This window comes from Hemicordylus capensis, chromosome 2, assembly GCF_027244095.1.
Source record: "Hemicordylus capensis ecotype Gifberg chromosome 2, rHemCap1.1.pri, whole genome shotgun sequence".
NCBI classification, from domain to species: domain Eukaryota; kingdom Metazoa; phylum Chordata; class Lepidosauria; order Squamata; family Cordylidae; genus Hemicordylus; species Hemicordylus capensis.
In genome coordinates, this window is record NC_069658.1 from 143,253,396 (window position 1) to 143,276,439 (window position 23,044).

General features: G+C 43.2%; 1 protein-coding gene across 2 annotated transcripts in view; it reads left to right on the forward strand.

Moving 5' to 3' along the window:
* LOC128342763 (protein regulator of cytokinesis 1-like) overlaps positions 1-23,044 on the forward strand; it is a 34,308-nt gene that overhangs the window by 5,745 nt on the left and 5,519 nt on the right. For both annotated transcript variants that reach the window (XM_053290605.1, XM_053290606.1), the window contains exons 3-12: positions 1,809-1,931; positions 6,113-6,346; positions 6,788-6,958; positions 8,508-8,660; positions 9,862-10,009; positions 10,713-10,849; positions 12,357-12,452; positions 13,009-13,149; positions 14,252-14,338; positions 15,447-15,545. In XM_053290605.1, coding sequence (XP_053146580.1) covers positions 1,809-1,931; positions 6,113-6,346; positions 6,788-6,958; positions 8,508-8,660; positions 9,862-10,009; positions 10,713-10,849; positions 12,357-12,452; positions 13,009-13,149; positions 14,252-14,338; positions 15,447-15,545 — 1,389 coding nt within the window. The remainder of the gene's footprint in view (positions 1-1,808; positions 1,932-6,112; positions 6,347-6,787; positions 6,959-8,507; positions 8,661-9,861; positions 10,010-10,712; positions 10,850-12,356; positions 12,453-13,008; positions 13,150-14,251; positions 14,339-15,446; positions 15,546-23,044) is intronic.

Below are 23,044 nucleotides of genomic sequence, written 5' to 3' on the forward strand. Positions count from 1 at the left end.
GGGGTTGCCAGTAAGGGTGGCGGTTGACTCTCTGGGCAATGAGTTCTTCCTTCTCTACTGCAACTGCTTGTTTCCTTTGGGTTCTCATTTTCTGTAGCTCTCTCTGCTTGGCACAACACACTTCCACATGACAGTCCAGAACTGGGGCTCTGGGGCAACTCCAACTCCTAACCGGAAATTTGCTGTGCTAATTGGCTGTCTGTTCCTGAGGCATGCTGGTTACACAACCCATGATCAGTGTTCCCTCTAACAGGGATTCCCAGATGATGTTGACTACAACTCCCAGAATCCCCAAGCAAAGGCTATTGCAGCTGGGGATGCTGGGAGTTGTAGTCAACAACATCTGGGAATCCCTGTTAGAGGGAACACTGCCCATGATATAGGATGGGCTCCGATTATGACAAAAAGGACCCTTCACAGGTAAGACCAATGTCCCTCTTCAAAGCCTGTTGCGGTGGTGGGGACTTATGCAAGAGCTAACACATAAGCCCTGTTAACTGGGCAAAGAGGCACCTTTTTAAAGTGTTATATTTAGCAGGCAGAGAAGTCCCTCCCAGTCCCAGTAACTGTTGCTGTTATCTTTCCTGAGTTTCTTTTCAGATTGTGAGCATCTTTGAGACAGACAGCCATCTTGTCATTCCTTTTGTTATGTAAACTGCTTTTGTGGATTTTTAAAATGAAAAGTAGGGTATAAATATGAATTTTTGCCTAGCCTACACTTTATCAAACTGTATCTGTTTTGTTTACCTCTGAAGTAGAGCACATTAATTTCTGTCATTAATAGCTGACTTCCAGACTCTTACTCAATAGTACTACTTGGGAGTTACTGTAAAGGACTATTTAATTTCAGTAGGACTTAGGCTGAGTAATTTAATCAGGATGCCAGCCACTGTTCTAGCAAATTGCTATATCTTATGCTTCTGAAGAATATATAATATTTTTGGAGTGGTGATCATTTAGAACATCTTGAATCTTTTAGTTGTGCCTCCATATTTCTGCTAGCAAAAGCAGAACAAATTATGTTTAACCTAGTTTGCATATCTGGTACAGGTTGTCACAATCTACTTTTCTCATGCTGAATCTTTTTAAAAATGAGTTATTAATTTTAAAAAAATACCACTGACTGCCTTCTTTCAACTAGTTCTCTAAATACCCATCAGTCAAAGGTGTAAAAAGGCTAGGCACTCAAAGGCTGTCTTTGTTATGAAACTAAAGTAGATAGGGCTGATTGTAAAGACTGAAGAGCATGATACAGGTCTCAAAAGCATTAGATTAAATACCAACTGCTTTAACTTCTTAAAGCAGCCTTGCAAAATTCAGTAAAACCTATTGGCCTGTCTGTCCACACATACATGCAAGTAATCGGAAGTACGTCAACCTTACAAGGAGTGGAGAATTGGAACTCAGTTGTGTTCTAGTTTCTTGGGACTTTCCTGTTTAGTCTCCTGGAAGAGAGATTGATTTATTAGAAGCAAGTAGCTGTTTGGAGGCATATTTTAAAGACAGAAGCTAATGCAAGAGGCAACCAGTCTCTTTATAATTGTTGCTAGGTCTACATTGGTATTGGTTACAGTGGAAGCTAGCTTAGCCATTTTCCAGTTATTCACATTGTCATTTTTTTAGAAGATGGGGATTTATCTGGCAACAGTAACTCTCAACACTCAGTGCTATTGCAACACAAATGTGGCACATGTTCTTAATTTAGCTTTGAATGCAATGTTCTGATTAAAAGTGAACATTTAACTATAATTAATCCATTTGGTAGACAACTATACTGATGCTTTTTTTTGGTATGGGTTTCTGGACAGGCTCTGTTGAATGAAATGATTGAGGAAGAAAGTAACTTGAAAGAAAAAATTGAAAATGACATTGAAACACAGAAGAATCAGTTGAATATGCTGCGATATGAACTCAAGATGGATCCCTTCCAAGCAAGTTGTTTCTCAACTTCTTATTCATAACAAAGCATAAGATGTCAGTTAACAAGGGTATACTGAAGCAGAGATGTGGGCTTCCTGGAAAATTGTGAACTGGAAAATGTCCTGTGCAAATTTTGCCCTCTATGAATTTGCAATTAACTCTTTTCTCCCCTGCCCCCACAAAACGATACCAAATTTCCTGATGGCCTAGATAGATTATAATCTGATTTGGCATATTAGTTACCTTACCTCTACAACTTTTAAAAAGACACCACCAACATATATCTGTACCTCCTAGTTTTTCAAGGAGCCAAGTAACTGAACTAGAAATGGGCGGGGGGGGGATAGGTCAATAAAAGACACTTCATGTGCTTTAATTGTTCTACTGAAAGCAGTTCAAAGCTTTATGTGGGAAGATGTTTTTAACTGAAATACTCATTCAGTAAAACGTGCACTCACACTTCTAGGTATAATCATCTGAAAAACATAAATTACAAGTTTGAAATTGCTGAACCTGCCTAACGGATTTTATGAAAGAATGCTGGACATCTCGACTAGCACTGCACATGTGCAACAGTACGAGTTCCAGCCTACTGCTGTGCTATTGCTGGAGTGGGGAAGGGGTAAGTTTCAGGGACATATTTTGGTGACACACACTGGATTTTGGGGGGAAGGGGAAATGGGTGAAACTTGCCCCTTCCCCCACTCAAGCAATAACACTGTAGTAGTCTGGAATTAGTACTGTGCAATGCTAGTCTGAATGTTAACCAATACAACTATAGAAATGGAAAAATATCCACTGAGAAAACAAAGTATGGGAAAACATTCTCTCCTGGGAAATTTTCTACCCCCACCTCTCTGTTCTGAAGAAGTTGGCGATCAATGTGGCTTTCTTGGGCTCATAGCTGGTTCTCTGTAGAACTGCTTCCTATAAATCTTGAAAAGCGGTGGTCAAGCACTTGCTTTGAAAGTATGTGGCATCTGGTTCAGCTCCTGGAATCTATCCAGTATATGAGGAAGATACTATTCAGGGCAATTACCAGCTGCTCAGTTCTAGTGCTACTATGACTTGTTTGCTGATTTCTATGCATCCTAAAGCAGCAGGGTTACAATTGATAGGGGGCTGGAATTTGACTCTAAACTTCCTTTCTCCAGTTATTCTCTACCCCACCCTGCTTGGGATGTGAATTGTTCCTGAATTGGTTTGAGGGGAAATGGAATAACGCACCTGCTGTGGAATCTAAAAGACAAATGAAGAGGCCTCTACTATGACCCAAGAGTTCTTGGGACATGAAACTACCTTACCAGAGTCATCCCACTCAACAGTTTCTTGTGTTGGCCAAAGGGAAATGTGTAGTCCTTTCCCCTCTTCCATTAACATTCACCAGCCTGCTGAATTCTCAGAACTAGTGTGTATGTGCTGCCCTCTGCTGTTTAGGTATTCCTCACAACCTCCAGGCACAGCCCTCTGCTGAAGTAAGGGGCAAGGTGAGGAATTGCTACCATATTTGGTTAGGGTGTAGGGGTTGGTAGCTCCCCTTGCCTACCGCATTCTTTTAAGTACCCAGGGTAAGTGGCAGTCTGTCTTATAGCATTGTGGAGTCATGGGAGGAGCCAGGTCATTGACTGAGGTTAATTTGGTTTTTGATTGGTCAAATGCCAACCTAGTAAAAACCCTAGTAAAAACCCCAAAACCCTAGACTGGGTTCAGAAATAGTGCAAAATCATGGTTTGTGCTAATCATAGTTAAGAACAGAAATCATGGTTTAAGCCTCCACACGTACAGCAGATCAGCTGTAATTAGTCAGGTTTGCAAGATTCATCCTAAGGAAATAATGTCTGAGGATTTAAGGAAGCAACAACTCAAATTTAATGATAACCCCGTCCAAATATTCAAAGATCTGTGTCATGAGACATTACGAAATGAAGAAATTTACATCCTTTTACTAGCAAATTGCTAGGAACTCAAGATTACCCATCGCCAGAGATTTTCCTTCAAGCTAATTTGCTTTGAAAATTAGCCTTTAGAGCTCTGTCTGTAATTATGTGACTACTTATTCATTACACAACTTATCTGTTTTCATGTTGCTGCTGACAGTTGGGCCTATAGAGGCTTTATTTTAATCCCAGCATGGGAGAACATAAGAATAGTCCTGCTGGATCAGGCCCAAGGCCTGTCTCATCCAGGATCCTGTTTCACACAGTGATCCACCAGATGCCTCTGAGAAGTACACTGGCAAGAGGTGAGGGTATGTCCTTTCTCCTGCTGCAACTGGTACTTAGAGGCATCTGGCCTCTGAGGCTGGAGGTGGCCTATAGCTATCAGCCACTGATAGACCTGTTCTCCATGAATTTGTCTCAGACCCTTTTAAAGCCTTCCAAGCTAGTGGCCATCCCCACATCCTGTGGCAGAGAATTCCATAGATTAATTGTGTGCTGTGTGAATAAGTACTTCCTTTGGTCGGTCCTAAATTTCTTGGCCATGAGTTTCATGAGATGATGCCTAGTTCTAGTGTTAGGTGAGAGGGAGAAAAATTTCTATCCACTCTCTCTCCTCCATGCATAATTTTATACACCTCTATCATGTCTCCTTTTAGTCACCTCTTTTCTAAACTAAAAAGCCCCATATGCTGTAGCCTTGCTTCATAAGGAAGATGCTCCAGGCCCCTGATAATCTTGGTTGCTCTCTTCTGCACCTTTTCCAGTTCTACAAGGTCCTAAAACTGACATTTCGCACCAGGTAGTGGACACCACTCGAGGTTAAGTCCAAAATCACCTTCTCTTGGGCTGGTTCCACAACCATCTGCTAAGGCAGAGTCATTTTGCATGTCAAGAAATTTGGCCTTTCTGTCAATATCCACACATGAATCTGCCCAGTCCGTCAGGATAATTGGTAGGATAATTGAAATCCCCCATATTATGTGAGGATAATTGAAGTCACCCATATTACAGTTCTCTCTCTTTGACGCCTCTCTGATTTGCTACTCCAAGTCACTCTTGGTGTTTTGATCCAGAGGGCGATAGCATGTCCCTAGTAACATTTCTTTTCAGTCTTTGTATTGTTACCCATAATGATTCTGTGGATGACTCTGGTAACCTAGGCTTTCTAGCTTGTTGGATTCTATCCCTTCTTTAACATACAATGCTACTTTAACCCCAATGCTCCTCTCCCTGTCCTTTCTGTAGAGTTTGTATCCAGGAATAAGTGTCCCACTGGTTCTCACCATCCCACTAGGTTTCTGTTAGGCCCACTATATCTGTTTTCATTAGCAACCAAGCACTCCAGCTTGTTCATCTTTGCTTGGAGGCTTCTTGTATTGGTATATAAACACCTGGCATTGGCGTGTGTGCTATCTCCCTTACCGTCATTTAACTGTTTTGACCAGCTGTCACGTGCTTCCGTCTACTCTACTCGTGGTTCTACTCTGTGCCCTTCTGGTTTATCTGAAACATTTGCACTCTCGCACCTTAGCAGATTTTGCTTGCCAAACCAGATACCACCCAGTTCCTGTCAGCAATCTCTGATGTCATTTTAAAGGCTGCTCTGTGACCTTCTTGATTTTAAGCTCCAGCAGTCTGGTTCCATCTTGGTTCAAGTGGAGCCTATCTCTTTGGTACAGGCTTTTCTTGCCCCAAAATGTATCCCAGTGCCTAGAAAAGCTAAACCCCTCAGCTCTGCCTGTCTTGCTGGCCCTGTGTGTGGAACAGGTAGCACTTCAGATAATGGAGGTAGCTTTCGGGCTAAGCAGCCATCTTGATTGGTGGCTGGCCATGCCCCCTTAAAACCATATTTTCCAATCCTGGTTTTTTGGCTCTAAACAACCCATAATTTTGAGGAAGCTTGGGTTTAGCAGATACAGTGTGAACCATGATTTTGTGGCTTGCTAACTAGGCAAAGAGGCACATTTTTAATGTGGTGATTCTCTTTATTTAGCAGGGGGAGAACAACTGGCTCCATCTACCTCCAGAAACTACTGCTGTTATGTTTCTTTTTAGATTGTGAGCCCTTTTTGGACAGGGTTCCATCTTATTTATGTATTTCTCTAAGTAAACTGCTTTGGAAACATTTGTTGAAAAGCAGTATAAAAATATTTGTTGTCGTATATCTAAACAGCCTTGTCCTGATAAAGCAATGTTTTATGTTGCCACTCATTGTATTGGCTACATATCAACAATTTTTCAACTCCTTGCAGGTTGAGGCGGACTTATCCATCCTTCAGTTGGAGAAAGAACTCCGTCTTGCTTTAGATGCTGCTCTGAAAGAAAAACAGGAAAGGCTGAAGGAGTTGAAACAACTGCAGGAAGAAGATCAGTCACTGTGTGTAGAGCTTTGTCTTACACCCTACTACATACCTACTGGCAGTGTTCCTAGTCGTTTGGAACTGGAAGAGCTAAAAGAACACGTTCAGAATCTCTTGAAAGTAAAGGTATATAAGTGACTGTAACAAAGCCATTTTTGCATTAGACTAAGAAACACATTTTTTACTGCAAGGTTATCTTTTTCTAAGTGAATTGGTTTTGAACATTTAGCCTGGAGAAGCTGAATGCAATTCAATTAATCTGGAGTTTGATGGCATGAGTATTCTGAGAGAATTATGAAGCAAATAACCTTTAATTGCTAAATAATTCACCTGGTGCAAGTCAGTTCTTTTCTCTTATTACTTAGATAAACCTAGTTTGAAGCTGCAGTATAGCAACTGAAGTTCAGTGAAGTTGAATAAGCATGACACTGTTGTGAACTTTTTCAGTCTGTTTGGGGAATAAAAATTGGATTAAACATACAAGTTCTTGGTATCTTAAGTTGTCTTAAGATAGCAGTGAAATTACGTATTGAATCAGTATTAACTAATTTAAATCTATTTGAATAGGAGCAACGGTTGGAAGAATTTTTTAAACTGAGAAGAGAAATCAGGCGATATCATACAGAAATCGGGCATACACCAGATGGGACACTGGAAAACGAGATGCTATCTGATGGAGATGAATATATTTGTCTTACCAAGAAGGATCTTCAAGATCTCCACTTGCTTGTTCATCAGGTTGGGCTGAATATAAAAACCTAATTTGCACATGGATGAGATAATTGGGTGGCTTATCCACCAGCAATATGCTCTTTAATATGCTGGAAAAATGCAACCAGTGTTAACCAGGGGTTCACATAATTTTAAAGACTAGTTCTCAAGTGAGTTCCACCAGAGATTGTTGAGTACTTACAGATATTGGACATCTTGTTAGCTCCTCCTCCTCCTCCTCTGCAACTTCAGTGGTGCAGCCCTTCACTCACCATAGGTAGCTCCTGGCACTCCTGCTGCCCTTACATTGCTTGCCAGCAGCTCTCAGAAGCAGAAAAAGTCCCGTTCCTGGCTGCAGACAGGAATGGGCCTTTTCTGTTTCAGAGAGGCCTGGAGAGCTGCTGGCAAATGGCGGTGAGGGCGGCAGGAGCTGTAGCGAGGGAGTGGCGGCCAGTGGGGGGGGGCAGGCTAGCAAGGCAACTCCAGATGGTTCTCATTTGAGCATGGTTTTTTAAAAAAACCATTTGGGCTACTCTTACCAATGTTTGGCACTCATGAGTACCACTTATGTGAATCCCTGTTGATAACCATGGTTCACAGCACAAGAGAGACTGCTAGTAGAACAGTTCAAGTTCTGACTTGCCTTGGTGCAGGTTTGTGGTGCTTCAGTGTGGTCAGCAAGTGTATGGCTTGTTTGCTGTGCCTCTTGATACTGCAAAGGATTATCTGTGGGCTGTTTTGGGGGGTGGGGCAAGTGAAGTGTGGCTTTGTAATGGCTGATAAGATGTTGGATCCTTTCCTGTCGGCTCATTTTTCCTGCTAATGGGGGATGGGCCATGGTATTTTCCCGCTCCAGATCTCTATCATGGTTTAGGAAGCTTTCTTGGCTATGATCTGTTGGCACCCCAAGCAAATGCATGTACCTTTCATTCAGCCTTGCTTTCAGCATAATGTGCCTCTTGGCATGTTTGGGGACCTCTTAATAAGACTAGCTATTGGTAGCTTGTGTGTGGGGGGCAACCTGGAATCTATCTGTTTATCAATCAATCAATCAATCAATCAAATCTTTATTGCAGTCATTGGCCAGTATACATACAGCTTTAAAAGCAAGCACCATAATAAATACAGCAGCCTGAGGAATTCAACATCTTTTCAAAATAGAGAGAGCTACAATTTGCCTGGTGAGATCTAGGGACTAAAATACAAAATCTGAGCAGGCGTTCTGTCAAATGTCTTGTTCTGAGCCCAAGCTGAGGCCTAGGGGCTAGAAACATGCTAAAGGAATAATCCAGGGAGCTGAGCCCTGTTCCCAGTATCGTATCCTGTGCTCCCACAGAACTGGAGTATACAAGATGCCCAGGCTATCACCTGGGCTTACTGATTGTGCAAATGTGTTGCTACACATATACATGTGACTTCCAGTCTTGTCAAGAATGCTGGTTGCAATAAGCCCTTAGAATCTGCTCCTCATGGGAGTGTTGAATCTGACTTGAGGCAAAGTATACTTCCCACGCCTTTTTACTGCCTCTTCATGCAGCCGTTCTATCTGCGGCTGATGTGGATGTGCCTTTTGTAGCTGCAGGTCAAGAAAGAGACTCTGATTGCCACCAGGGAGGCTCTGGTGAAAGAGGTGCAGCTTCTGTGGAACAGACTTCAGTGGCCGCAAGAGCAGCAGGAGCAACTCCAAAGAACCACAAGCAAATGTTCTCTTTCTGAAGCAGTTACAATGGTAATGTAATCACAATTCTTTGTGGTGTTAGCACAATAATATAATATAGCAGACAACGCGAAGAGACATCATGGGGTGGAGTTTTACTTCCATCTGGCTTCTCCCCACCCCCTTCTGGCTTGGGGAAAAGAACTTGGGCGGCAGCTGGAACTTTTATCCATCCTCCCTCCTGACTGCTACCTGTTGCTTGCTTGCCTTAATTGCTCAAACGTCCTGCAGCTGGGCCACGTTCTTCTGATAGGGTGAAAATCCTCCCCTGCATGAACTGAAAGTAGAACCCAGAACAAGTCTAGCATTCCCCGATGCTGCCCGTTGTAGGGCAAAGATGGGTAACGGAAGGTAAGTTGCCTTTCAGGAAAGCCTGTTACTTACCTTGGAAGAACCCTTGAAGGGACCCATAGGTTCCCAGAAATAGTTTTGAAACTGCTTCAGTAAACAAACAACTTGTGTAAGCATGTAGCTAATCAAAATGAGATAATTTGGACACTATCCAAACTGTAAAAGTGAAAAAGGGTAACTTGCATGATACAGCTTCTAAAGTAGGAAGACTTCAAGTTGGGGTAGGCTTCTTTAAACAGGCTATTGGACTGAATCATAGAGAAGTGGTGGTATCTGGCTTGTTCTTGTGAACATGCTGTTGCATTGTGGCCAGGTGACATGACTTTGGTTCATCCTTCAGGAGGTGGTTAACTGATCTTATGTTCCAAATGTCTCTCTCCACAAACTTTACTGCCTAAATAGTTGTACTGGACAGGTCATTAGGCTGGAACCTGAGCATTTTTTGCAGCAGACTTAAAACATGATATGCTCCTGACATAGTACCAAACTATGTAATATGATGGTAGATAATGGGAGCCATCTTGAAACTTCTTTGCCTAGAGCTCCCTTCTTGCTCTAAAGCTTTGAGTAAGTGGCCGTCTTCCAGAACTGCACAGGTGACATGGAGGAGACCAGAAGTCTTATGTAAGAATTGGGGGAGGGGGGGGAGTGAGAGCTAATATGGATATTATAAAGAGTTTGTTCTATTTCTTATGAACATCGGTTTTGAGTTGACATTCAGATTATAAGAATATATCCTATCTACCTACTCTGCTGCTAATGCAAAGCAATTGTTGGTGTGTAATGCCTTGAGTAATGAAAGTAAGAGCTTACTGCTAAACTTAATAGCTTTTGCCACATGGTACTCCTTTATGTTTATTAGTGGGAAGAAGAGTTACAGACCCTGGAAAAGCTGAAGAAAGAGAAACTGAAGGAAATGACTTTGAAAGTCAGGCAAGAAATCAATAGTTACTGGCAAAAATGCTTTTATAATGATGAACAGAAAGCTGCATTTCAGCCCTTCTATCATGGTAATTTCTTACAATTTGTTTGAAAGATACAAATGTGCAAACTGGTTGTATAAATTAAGGGGCAGAGATCTTAAGACAGAGGTAGTCAAACTGTTCTGTACAGATGATCGGGGGCCTAGAGCATCTTCCATGTGAGGCAAGGCTACATCATCTGGGGCTTTTTAGTTTAGAAAAAAGACTACTAAGGGGAGACATGATTGAGGTCTATAAAAACTGTATAGTGTGGAGAGAGATTTTGTTCCCTCACTACACTAGAAAGAGGGATCATCCCAAGAAACTGATTGCCAGGAAATTTACGGCCAACAAATTTTTTTGCATAATTCTGTGCAATTTTCTGTCACTGGATGTGGTATTGGTCACCAGCTTGGTGACTTAGACAAAATCCTGGAAGACAAGTCTGTCAATGGCTATTAGTCTTGATAGCTATAGACTACTTCCAGGTTCAGAAGGAGGATGCCTCTGAATATCAGTTGCAGGGGAGCAACAGCAGGAGAGAGGGCATGCCATCACCAGGATCCTGGACAAGGTAGGCCTTTGGCCTGATCCAGCAGGTCTGTTGTGATCTTATGAAGTAAAGACTGCTAGGCTGGATCATTATGTAGATCTATACTGCCCCAAAATGATGCTGGTCACACTTAATCCCTCCCCCTCCCCCAGACTCGTGCTATATGCCTAATGAAAACCTATTGTTTTCTTGATCCAGACAATTTCTCAGAAGATCTACTGAATCAACATGATGAGGAACTTCTGAAAATGAAAGATCTTTATGAGAAAAATAAGCTCCTATATGACAGTATTCAGAAATGGGAAAACACATGGGACCGGTTCATTGAACTGCAGGTAGGCACTACATATAGTAATCTCATTGTAGTGAAAAAATCAGCACTGCTTTTAGAAAGAAGTAAAATCTAATATGGTTCAAAAATAGGTTTGCATGGTTTGCCTATCAGTAACCTTTTGTTGAGGGCCAGCCCAAAGATGGAGTAGTGGGTTACTAATGTATTTTGCAATGAACATCTTCCTCCTAGTACCTCTGCAAGCTGTTCGTTCTCCTATCGTACAGGCATATAGAATAGAATGCTTTATAGTGATGCATGATATTTCTGTAGGTATTAAACTTGCACTTTCAGAAAACCTCAGTGAATATGGTTTTTCTTAAATAGCAATAGCAATAGCACTTACATTTATATACCGCTCTATAGCCAGAGCTCTCTAAGCGGTTTACAATGATTTAGCATATTGCCCCCAACATTCTGGGTACTCATTTTACCGACCTCGGAAGGATGGAAGGCTGAGTCAACCTTGAGCCCCTGGTCAGGATCGAACTTGTAACCTTCTGGTTACAGGGCGGCAGTTTTACCACTGCGCCACCAGGGGCTCATACTGAAAGAAAAGGGATTGTTTTTAATAGGCAACAGAAGCAAAGACAAACTACATGTGTTTCACAGGACTGAGAAAATGGAATATGTCCCTCTAAAGCAAACACTTTCCATTTCTGAAGCCATCGGTATTGCTTGAAAGAAAAGGTTGATCTGTTGAACCCAGGACAACCCTTGATTTGAGTTCAAAGGGCTTTGTGTGAAGTGAGACTGTGTCTATGCCCAAAGCTTCTCTTACCTTGTTTTAATAATGGCTTCCTTGTGGTGCATACTCTTGACTAGACCCGAATTTCAATAGCAACTTTAGTATAGGGGCAAGGCAATCTGAAGAGCAGGTCTCAGAAGCCGCCACCCTTTCATGAGCAACAGCTTCCAGTGTAGCCCTTTAGTCTCTGGTCATTACTTCCCATGGAACACACTAACATTGGGGTTGACTGACAGAATGATGTGTTAAATAAAAAAGAACCACTTATCCCCAAATTTCAATAATGGGTCCTACTGATTTATGAAAGCAAGAAACACTTCATGAAGTAGAGTTCTTCCTTTTTTCTGGAATGCTTTAATTTTTATTAAGGTACAATATCTAATCTGAGAACCTTTCCTGAAAGCCAAACAAAAAACCCTTACTTTGCCTGGAAATCCTTTGGCATGTCAGTGCCCAAGAACTTGAAGTCAAGGTGCTCTGATTTGTTTGTGTTGTATGTCATTGGAAACTAGGCCTGTAGAATAAACTGTTCTAGCATTACTTGATGCATGAGGGAAATCTCATCCAACCTAACAGCATGATCTGGCCACTCAGTAATACTGAAGGAGTGCCAGCGGATTTCTCCATGAATCATTCAGAAGTTACACCATGGAATACCCATGGGGTTAGTCATTAATACAGTAGGAGAGATGGTGGTGATCAGATTGCTCTGTATGGTAAGTGTTTGGATATTAAATATATAACCTACTATGTCTGTGTTCAGAGAAAGTCAACAGATCCAAGCAGACTTCTGAACAGAGGGGGTAACTTACTCAAAGATGAAAGAGAACGATCAAAGATTCAAAAGCAGTTGTTAAAGGTATGTGCTAAGGGAGTTTTTTTATAACTCCTGTGTCTGTGTTTTGGAACTCTGTCACAATGAACTTCTCTTTGAAAAAAGAGAGAATTGAGCCCTCCTCCCAAGTAATGGTCTAAGAGGAAAGAATTCTGATATGAAGATAATGCAGTCCTCATCCCAGAATTCTCACCATTAAATCTCATAAACACTGGAAATCATAACCTTGCTTGTCAAGTGCCAAGCAGAAAGACCCTAGTTTAAGGTATCATGTCAAAATGATTTGTACACTTCAGGGTACTTGGGGTTCTAAGGCTGAATAGTTAATACTACTTCATAAAACACAATGAGCTGGTAAATTAGACCGACTTGGGAAGAGTTATTAAAAAGCTTTGAACAGTATATTAAATTATGTGGATTTTAATCCCGCCTCCCCCTGCTTTTGGTACCATAAGCATAGAAAAGTAACTGAGAAGTACTACTCTAAAGTAGAATTTTTCAATAGTCATGGTCTAAGGCAGCATCCACTCTGAGCTATTCTTGAAGCGAAGTGATTTAATAACTAACTTTTCAAAATTAGTTGGGTGAAGAGCTGAAGAAAAGTGTTGAGAACTGGGAGATGGAAAATAGCTCACACTTCCTTGTTAATAACCAGAAGTTTCTAGACTCCATGGCTCATCAACTGGAACATCACAAACTTAAAAAAGATCTGCCAAAAATGGTAAGTGTTTTGCATGGCTAAGTAAATATCTTAAGAATGAAGCGGCCAAGGCCAATAAGATGCACCAGTTACATAAAACAAAAACACTGACTCGTTTTGCTGAACATCACCAGGGGAATTTGTTCAAGAATGGGACACACATCACGCTTCCTGAGGAGAGCTGGTCTTGTGGTAGCAAGCATGACTTGTCCCTTTAGCTAAGCAGGGCCTGCCCTGGTTTCTGGACACAAGTGGCAGCTCCTGTGCCTCTTGCCCTGCTGCTGCCTGGGGTCTGCTACCCACCATCCCACAGCCTGTGCCTCACTAGCCACATGGTTCAGGCCAGTGGCGGCCTAGGTGCCAATGCAATTTTTATTGTACTTTCACAAGAGCACCCAGTGCTTTGGGTCCAATATAACTCCTGAGCAGGGCCACGCAGCCCTGTTCGGAAGCTAAATTCGCTTGCACTGCATTGGCAGCCTGGCCAGTCACTCCAGCCCGTTGCCAACAGTCTTACTCCCAAACAGGGGCTGCGTTTGGGAGCAAAATACCACACACCCCCATGTCTGACGTCAGACACGGGTGGCATGTCTGAGACTGTGAGGCGTGGCCCATGAGGGGTGGCAGCCCAGGTTCTTTGAACTTGCTTGCCCAGTGGTGGCTCCGCTCCTGGTTCAGGGAGAGGGAGAGTGGGGCCAGGGGGAGCAATGGAAACAGCAGGGATAGAGATTTCTGTTGGTTTAGCTAGAGAGCCTGCACCCTTTTGAGCTTCTGCCCCACTCCTTCTGCTTGTAAAAAATAGTATTGCCTGTAGGTTCTCGGTGCCAAAATATGGTCCTTAATGGTTCAGAGGGTGCAGAATACAGAAGCCTATATAATCAGTGAAGGGATGGAAGTATTGGCTTCCTGTAGCTTTCTGGGCACAGTTAAAGGTATTGGTGAGTTTTGAAATGCTGGGCTCCTAAACATAAGTAGATACCCCACAGACTGAACAATCTTGATTATACCTTATACACATTTGCCATCTATGCAATGAAAGTAACTTTCTCAGTGTCTTCAAGGAGCAATGGAAAGCTTACTAACAGAGGGTATTGTTCATATCGTTAAATGTCTTGCCTTGCAGCTGAAGAGAGAGGATTCTGCACCTCCGAAAACTGCTGCTAAAAGATGTGCAGATGCAAACACTCCAACACCCAGCAAGATACGCAAGGTAAATAGGCAGCTATTTGTTGGAAAGATTTTTCTGGTACATTATTTTGCAAATTTAAATGTCTATGTACACATGAGCTGGGGTACAAATGGTTTGCTTCAGTCCGAAGCAGGGAAACATAATGCCGACTGCTAACTTTGATTGCTTTCTTGGTGGCAGCGGGCATCCTTATGAGTTAGTCTGTACAGTCTGAGGCACAGCAATGTAAAACTTCTCCTGGGGAGAAGGCCGCCCAGATGCCATCTTTACTGAGAGTGTAAGCAGGGTTTTGGAACTGCTCCAAGAATGGAACTGTTCCATGCTAGAGGGACATTTTTTTTTTTTAATTTTCTCCCCTTGGCCATTACTGCCCTTAAATCTTGAGTAACCAGGGCTGGAAGAGGAAACCAAATAGAAACAAGCCTAAGTGAATTCATGTTCAACTGGGGGCTTTGGTTGGTTGAGAACCTGCTCAAGTAGATGACATGAAATTCTGTACCAGAAAAATCTGTGGCTAAGATGTTCTGACTTAAAATAGAGTTACAATTCTTCTAAAACAATTAGTATATCTTAATTAAGACTACAAAGTGTTTAGGGAAGCTGAATCATATGACTGTTTTAAGATGAATTCTGAACCTACATCCAGGCTGCCAGGTCTCTCAGTTTTCCTGCTTCTGTTTATCCTTTCTATGGTGGTTTTTTGGTGTGTGGTGATCAAGTTTTAAATGTGATTCTAATGGAATTTTTTAAAAAAATTGTAAACCACCTTGGGTTTACAATGCTGCTTGATCTATAGACTCCAGCTAACTACTGCTGTATTGATTGCTCTGCAATACTACTAACCTGTGTTTGGAAAGAAGTTAGGGTGCACAGAATTAAACTGGCTTGATCTGTATTATGAACTGGAAGTACATGCTTACTACTGGCTTTTTAGTCACTTTCAAAACTTTAATGTGTCACTCCGGTTAGAAACCTATAGTTTGTCAAATGCAAAACTTCTCTAGTGCCTGCACATTTTTTCCGTTGAGATGTTATTCTCGAATGTCAGGATCAATGTGCAGCCTGTTGAAGCTGCTATTGTTTCGTTGGTCAAGCGTCATATTCTTAGTGTTTAAACTGTCTTTTGCAGGTAAATGCAGCTTCTCAATCAGCTGTTCTTAAAGCAAGTAATTACAGTAATATAGCAACTCAAGCTGCCGTTGCAGGCAAACAGTATGGTCAAACCAAGGTGAGTAAAACGCAACTGGGTGCTGTCCAGATTAGACCCTGCAAAGGGGTCACAACAAATCTCTGACGTGTGCTTCCACACTTCCTGCATTGTGACACTGCAGTCCTACACTGGCAGCGTATGCTGGCCTTGGGCCGAAACAAACAAATACATACACACACACACACACACACACACACACACACACACACACACACACACAGAGGCAGCGGGGTGCCATTCATATTTCCAATGTCTTGTTTCAAATTTAATCACTGCGATATAAGTGCTATAAAGTTGTATATCCAGTGTAAAAAGGTTGCTGTTTTTCCCCCCATGTTTTTTTTGTGAGACTGCTCCCCCTGCTGAGCGCTTTGCTATTTACATTTTGAATACAATTTGCCTGAACGGAAGCATTTTGCCGCTGTTGAGTGGGTAAACTGGAAAGCACCCTAGCATTGCTTCTAATGTGTTAAGCAGTTTTAAAATCTTGGAGGCGATAAAGTAAAGGGTGCTCATTTCCCCAATTCTAGGAGATGTTTGAACAATACAAATCAAATACTTCACTATAAAGTTTACCATGGGAGGTGCCACTGACAGCAGAGTTTGCAGTACTCCTGCCATAAGGGGGGCAGGGGGGATGAGCCTGGCTGTGGCAGTCAGTCCTACACTCTCTCTTCCCAGCCTCTCCAGCACTCTGCTGCTGCCTGCTTCCAGGCTTGCTAGACCAGAGACAAGATCTGCAACTTTTACCCCCAGGCACTGGGGTGGGTGAAGCAGTGTCACTTATTTATTACAGTATGTGTTTGAGATGCCCTTAATAGCAAGGCAGATTGGCAAGCTCCAACCTAAACTATTGAATCTGGTAAAGCTGAAGTAGTCTCTTAAATAACAGAGGGACGTGTTGAAAGCTGCTAGTTCCAAGGAGGATAAATGCGTCTCTTCCTTAAAGGCTTATTCAAAAGTACTTTACTTCCCTCTGCTTCTCTCTTGTCAGCTTCACACGTTAATGACCTGTGAGCCATGTTTGCAGTATTTAAGCTAATCCTGAACAGCCAAAGCCCCCTCTGACAGGAACATCTTCAGTGCAAAGATATGTGTGAGGAGAAACATAGGACCTCTTATTGACAGACGGGGATATTCTGGAGTTTAGCCTTATTTCACCTTTCTTGAGCAAACATCGTGCTGGCTGTAAGCATATAGCGAATGCTAGTGTGGCTTTTGAAAACTAGCTTTGAAAGAGGGAACCTGAACTCCGCCACATGGAGCAAGTCTTTCCACAAAGAAAAAGCAAGTGCCGAACATACTAAAACCATAACATGCTATGCAGGATTTTGCCTGAGCTGTTTGTGGTTGTCTTAGTAATGAGGCATGAAGATGGATAACTTGCCTTTTTTGACCCACTTCTATAATTGGAGTTCAATTTATGAACTGCAAGATCAACCTTACCTGAACCAAAGTGAGTTTGCTTCAACATACTGGCCACATTCACACATAACGCAGAACTGCAGGTCCAGTGGAGCTGTGATTCCTCCCCCTGCTCTCCTGTCCAAATTCAGGTGTAATGCAGAGCTCCCTCTCTGTTGTCGGCGAGACTGTAGAGAAGAGGGGGACCTGGCTATGTGGGCTTCTTCCATGAAGGGCAGCCCACTCAGTCAATCATGGCCTGAGTTGAGGGAGGAGTTTACAGGGGTTGCAGCCTGCAGTTCTGAATTTGGATGAAATGCAGGCTGTGTCCAAACTCAGATTGTGGCGACAACACTCGCTACAATCCAAGGGTTCAGATTGAGATCAGAAGCACAAAACTTCAACCTTGGGTACATCACTTCACGGGACCTCATTTGCACACATTTGGACATAACACTTGCAGAACCTCTGGCCCCTTCAATTGTGGTTCTGCATTACTTGCAAATGAGGCCACTGTAGACTGTCATGGTCCAGTGGAAAGTATTCTGTTCTTTTCTTGGGAGGAAAAGAATCGCTTTCTCTAAATGACTTCCATGGGGGTACTCTAAATCTGATTTTTTTCCCTATTATATTCATGTTTACATAACATCTTTAAACCTGTATCTTGTTTATGATTATGACTATTCAATGAGTGGTACATGGCATCTTGCATCCTTGTAATTTTCTGAGAAGTAATAGTAAAGATTAGTATTGCTCCGGAAGAGTTTGTCTCCCAAATAAGGAATCAACCTCTTGCATAAGTATCTTTTATTTATTACACTTATATACTGCCCCATCCAAATGGCTCTGGGCGTTACACAACAACAAATATATATCTCCAGGGTGCTTTCCAGATTAGACTCTGCAACAGGATCACAACGAATCTCAGACGTGCGCTTCCACACTTTCTGTGTTGTGACACTGCAGTCCCTATGCTGACAGCAGGGTGCCGTTTATATTTCCAATGCCTTGTTTCAAATTTAATCACGGCAATATAGTATTATAACATTGTATATTCGTTGTTAAAAGGTTGCTGGTTTGGGGGGTTGTTTTTGCAAGACTGCTCCCCCTGCTGGGCGCTTTGCTATTTACATTTTGAATGCAATTTGCCTGAACAGAAGCATTTTGCTGCTGTTGAGTGGCTAACCTGGAAAGCGCCCAGGTGACAGAAAAATATATTTCCCCCCCCCTATTGTAAAGAATAGTTCACAATATTGATATTCATATTGATAGTTCACAATAGTGATATTGGCTGTCTTTCAAGGGAGGGCCACTTTCAGACTTGCAAATGGGACCCATTTCCTGACACAATGACCTCCATGCAGTGCTGTGCTCTCTCTTTTAAGAGAAATGGAGCCCCCGTAAGCTTCATTGCCATCTTGAAAGGGGCAAATAAAGTGCTGGGAAGTGTAGTTCTTGCCAGGGCTCTCCCCATAGAGCTCTATAGGGAATACGCTGGAAAAGGCTATTCCTCCTGCGTTCTATGCCCACCTTCCGAGATGGCACTGGGGCTTGAGAAGGCTCTGTTTCTCTTAAAGGAGCCTCATTTGCACTGGGCAAAGTGCAGCAGCACTGCATGGTGGAAACAGTCAGCTCCACACAGTGCGGAGTACAGTATTTGGCTTTGGCTGAAGCTTCACACCGGTGTAATAAACAGTCAGGGAGCCCCACTTGGGATCAGTGGGAGCAGCCGCTGGCTCCCAGACCTTGCAATACAAGGTAAGAGTTCAAGACTGAGAAGCAAGCAGTACATCCGTTCTTGAATGCAAGTTCACTTCTTGCCACATGTCTGTCACGCTGGATACTTAACATCCTGACCCTCTGTGTATCTTTCCTGGAAGCAAGCACCGCCAAGTTCAGCGCAGCTTACTAGCATAAATGTGCAAATGACTAGTACCAGTAAGTTCTTCAGAAGACAAACAATTGTTTCCTCTTAATGTTTGTTTGTTTGTTAAAACATCTCTATACCGCCCAAAACGTACATCTCTGGGTGGTTTACAACAGAATAAAAACAAAGTAAAACATTTAAGACAAAAATGCGGGGGAGGGGGGGCACACACATTACAACAATTTAAATTTTTTAAAAATATATTAAAACCATTAAGACAACATTAACTAAAAGCCTGGGTGAAGAAATGTGTTTTTAAAGACTTTTAAAAAGCTGTCAGAGATGGGGAGGCTCTTATTTCACTAGGGAGTGCATTCCAAAGCCTCGGGGCAGTAGCGGAGAAGGCCCCTCCCTGAGTGGCCACCAGACAAGCCGGTGGCAGCTGCAGATGGACCTCTTCAGCAGATCCCAGTGGGCGGGTGGGGTTCATGCAGAAGAAGGCGTTCATTGTTCATTGGTTAGTGCAGTTAATTTTATGATGCAATACTAACCTGTGTTTGACTAGGAGCAAATGTATTGGCCCGTAAGACAACTAAACAGACAGGCTATGGATGCTATGCTCAGTACTGTTGCATTCTGACCATCTGGCGTGGCTTTAGTTGCACTTCACTTTATTCTTAACTATCCAAACAAGACTATGAGAAGTTGATCTTGTGTACTGCCCAGCAATCTCCCTGCCTCACAGAGATGGTCTCTGGATTGATGTTGAAGGCTCCCAGTAGTTCTGGACCACTTCAGTGTTCATGCCAAGGCTACCTTGTCTGGGGCAGCTCAAGGCTTTCGTGGCTGCTATGGTGACCATGGGGCTGTCCCAACACATTGCCAGCCCAACAGATGAATCTGGGCAGGCAGAGGATGATCTAAAAATGCGGTATGTGTCATCTCTTCCCTTGTCATGATCAGATCACTTCCTTATGAAGTTTAGATTTTCAGTTGTTAATTCCCTTTGCAAGAGCGGGGGGACTCCATTAAAATGATTTGTCCCCAGAGGCTAATGGATTCCTGAACACTCTAGGGGATTTTCCGGCTGGTGTGGCTGGCATTCCTGTCAAAACTGTAGTTGCTCCATGGAATCGAGAGTAGGGGTGTGCATGGAACAGTCTGGCCCGGTTTGGTTCGAGGCTGGAGTGGCCTTGAACAGAACCGGGCCAGTTCGGCCCGGCCCCCATTGAACCCCCCCGGACCGGTCTGCAAACTTTAAAAAAAAAAAAAAACTTAAAATGCCAAAAGGAACTACCCATAGCCCCTTCGGGGGGGCTTGCTCTCCAGGCCTTGCAGAGGGCATTTGCGCATGTGCGGTGGTGGCCAAAATGGCGGGTGCTCGCTTTTACAGAGGCCCAAAAGGGCCAAAAAGACTATGTTTACCTGGCCACGTCGGTGATGAGGGAGGCCGGTGGGGAGAGAGGAAACCCGTGTGGACCCCTGCGGCTACAGCAAGACCCCCGAAGGGGCTACAGGTAGTTCCTTTTTACATATTTTTTTTTTTTTAATTAAGTTCACGGACCTGCCGGACCAGACCCTGCGGTCCGGACAGAACCGGGGCGGCGGGTTCGGTTTGATCACGGACCGCCGGACCAGTTCTGCACATCCCTAATTAAGAGAGCTTGTGCAATTGACATGCTCTCTCCTAAGCGTCCTCTCCTGTGGATCAGAACCCAGGGAGTACCTTGCTATACATCTGAGCTGTGGGTGATAAAGCAAGCAGAGAGATGCCTGGCACTCAGGAGAGAAACTTGGGGTGAGTCTGACCAAACACAATTAAGAGCTCACTTATTGAGCCTGCTCTGTGGCAGTGATGGAAAAGAAACATTTCTTTTCCTCCACCAATGAATTCTCTTGTCCATGACAAGCTATCCAGTGAAGGTTTTCTGGGTAGTGCAGGGCTTTATGAAAACCAGCACTGGAGAAGATGTGTCTGGATCCTCGATAGTACATTGGGATGAGTTTGCACAACACCTTGAGGGTATAGTTGCTTATCTTCACCATGACTTAGATCTCAATGAATGCAGTATCATTGGTGGAGGTGTCCAGAGGGCTGTCTGATGGTTTTATTGGGAGTTTGTTATTGGAACCAGGGGGTATAGATAAGGTGTTTAAGTTTAGCCAACCATTTCTATGCTTGACTCCTGCCCTCCATTAAATCTATGCATTATTATTATCCCTGCTTATTAAACCCAGCAAGGAGGGGATCTCTAGGTGGGTCCAGCAGGCTGTAAATGCCTCACTGAGAGAGAAGCCATTATTCAACCACTCCTGAAGAAACCTAGTCTGGACCCAGAGGGTGTCAACAATACCCACTTCATGAGCAAGGTGCTTGAGCGAGTGGTGGCTGGCTAAATCAGACTCTCTTGGAAGAAACTGATTATCTAGGTCCATCTCAGTTGGGCGTCAGGCCTGTTTTTGGAACAGAAATGGCCTTGGTTGCCCTGTGGGATGGTTGCACACATGAGATAAATGAGAGAGTGTGGCCCTGTTGAATTTCTTGGATCTCTCAATGGCTCTTGGTACCATGGAGAAGCTGGCTAGGTTGGGTGTAGGAGACATTTTTGGTTCCACTCCTACCGGTGGCTCTGCTCTTACCTGGAAGGTGGTTTCTAGAAGATGGTGTTGAGGGAATGCTACTCAACCCTTTGACAGTTTTGCTTTTAGGGTGCTGTAGAGTTCCATGATCTCACCTTATGCTGTTTAACATCTACATGAAGATGTTAAAATAGATGGAGGAGATAATCTGGAGATATTACTTGAGGTGTCATCAGTATGCAGATGACACTTAGCTGTGCTCCTCTCTTTTTATTAGATGTAGGAGAGTCCTGAATCTGTGCTTGGGTACACTAATAGACTGCATGAGATAATAGCTTGCCCACAGATACTCATGCTAATGTGTTGTATGTGGGGCTGTCTTTAAAAACTGTGTGGGAAACTGAAGTTGATCCAATATAGAGCCATAAGATTATTAACTGGGACTGGGCATTCTGATAATTTGCTGGTGCTTCATCAATGGCACTGTCTCGCAATCAGTTTCTGAACCCAACTTAAAGTGCTGGTTCTAACCTTTAAAGCCCCAAGTAGCTTGGAACTAGGTTGCCGGAAAGTGTTGCTTACCCCATATGTCCCTATCTGGATCTTAAGAGCCCCTCCAGAGACAATGCTCCAAGTGCCCCTCACCAAATGAGGTGGGTGGCAACTAGGAAGAGGGCCGCCTTGGTGGTGGCACCTCATTTATGGAATAGCCTCCCCAGTGAGGCTTGCCTGGCACCATCACTTCATTATTTTTGTTCATCCAGACTTTTAAAATGCTTAAATGTGTTAGTTGTAATTCTGGTTTTTAATATGGGGAAGTCGTATAAATAGTTACAACAGTTACTGTGTGAAATTCAGGGAGTAATGGCTTGGGACAAGAACCTTTGAAAAGTGTTGTAATTACAAGTGGACCTCACTATCTGCGGATTTGCGTATCTGTGTTTGGGAAAGACACATGATCTCACCATATGCGGACCCTCTCAAAAAACATGCCGACCTCATGTATTTTGCAGTTCAGAGGTGGCCAGAAATGACCGCAGAGGTCATTTCCGGCTACCATTTTCTTCGATGGAGCCACAAAATGGCTCCCACTTTCTCCTAAAAATTAAAAAATTGAGAGGGGGGGAACATCAATTTTCAGCGAATTTGTGGTCACAGCACGACTTGGGCCGGGGGGAACAGCAGAGCAAGGTAAGCAGCTCCCCCCCACACACATATATGAAATTCAGCTGACTTTCGGCCATTTTCAGCTGATTGGGTGGGCACCTAACCCCCACGATCCCATAGGTTCCATTATGTGATATTTGCGGTTTCCATATCCACAACTACAGCCTGGAACAGAACCTTCACAGTAAAGGTCCACCTTTACTGGTACTGGATCACTGGTACTGCTTAAAATGAGCAACCCCCTAAAAGCACATGATGTTGCCTGAAATAAAACTTGTCCAACTGGTGGGTCTTCATTTAATGGAAAGCTAGATAACAGAATAAAACTGTACTAGACTTATACTGGTTCATCTGTAGGAAACCAAACAAGTTTGGATGCAGTATGGGCAATGGGATCAAGGATAAAGGCTTGATCAGGTGTAACTGCAAATGGGACTCCATTTTGGAGGGGGTTCCAAATGGAGATAAGCCTAGAACAGTGGTTCCCAACCTTTTCCTT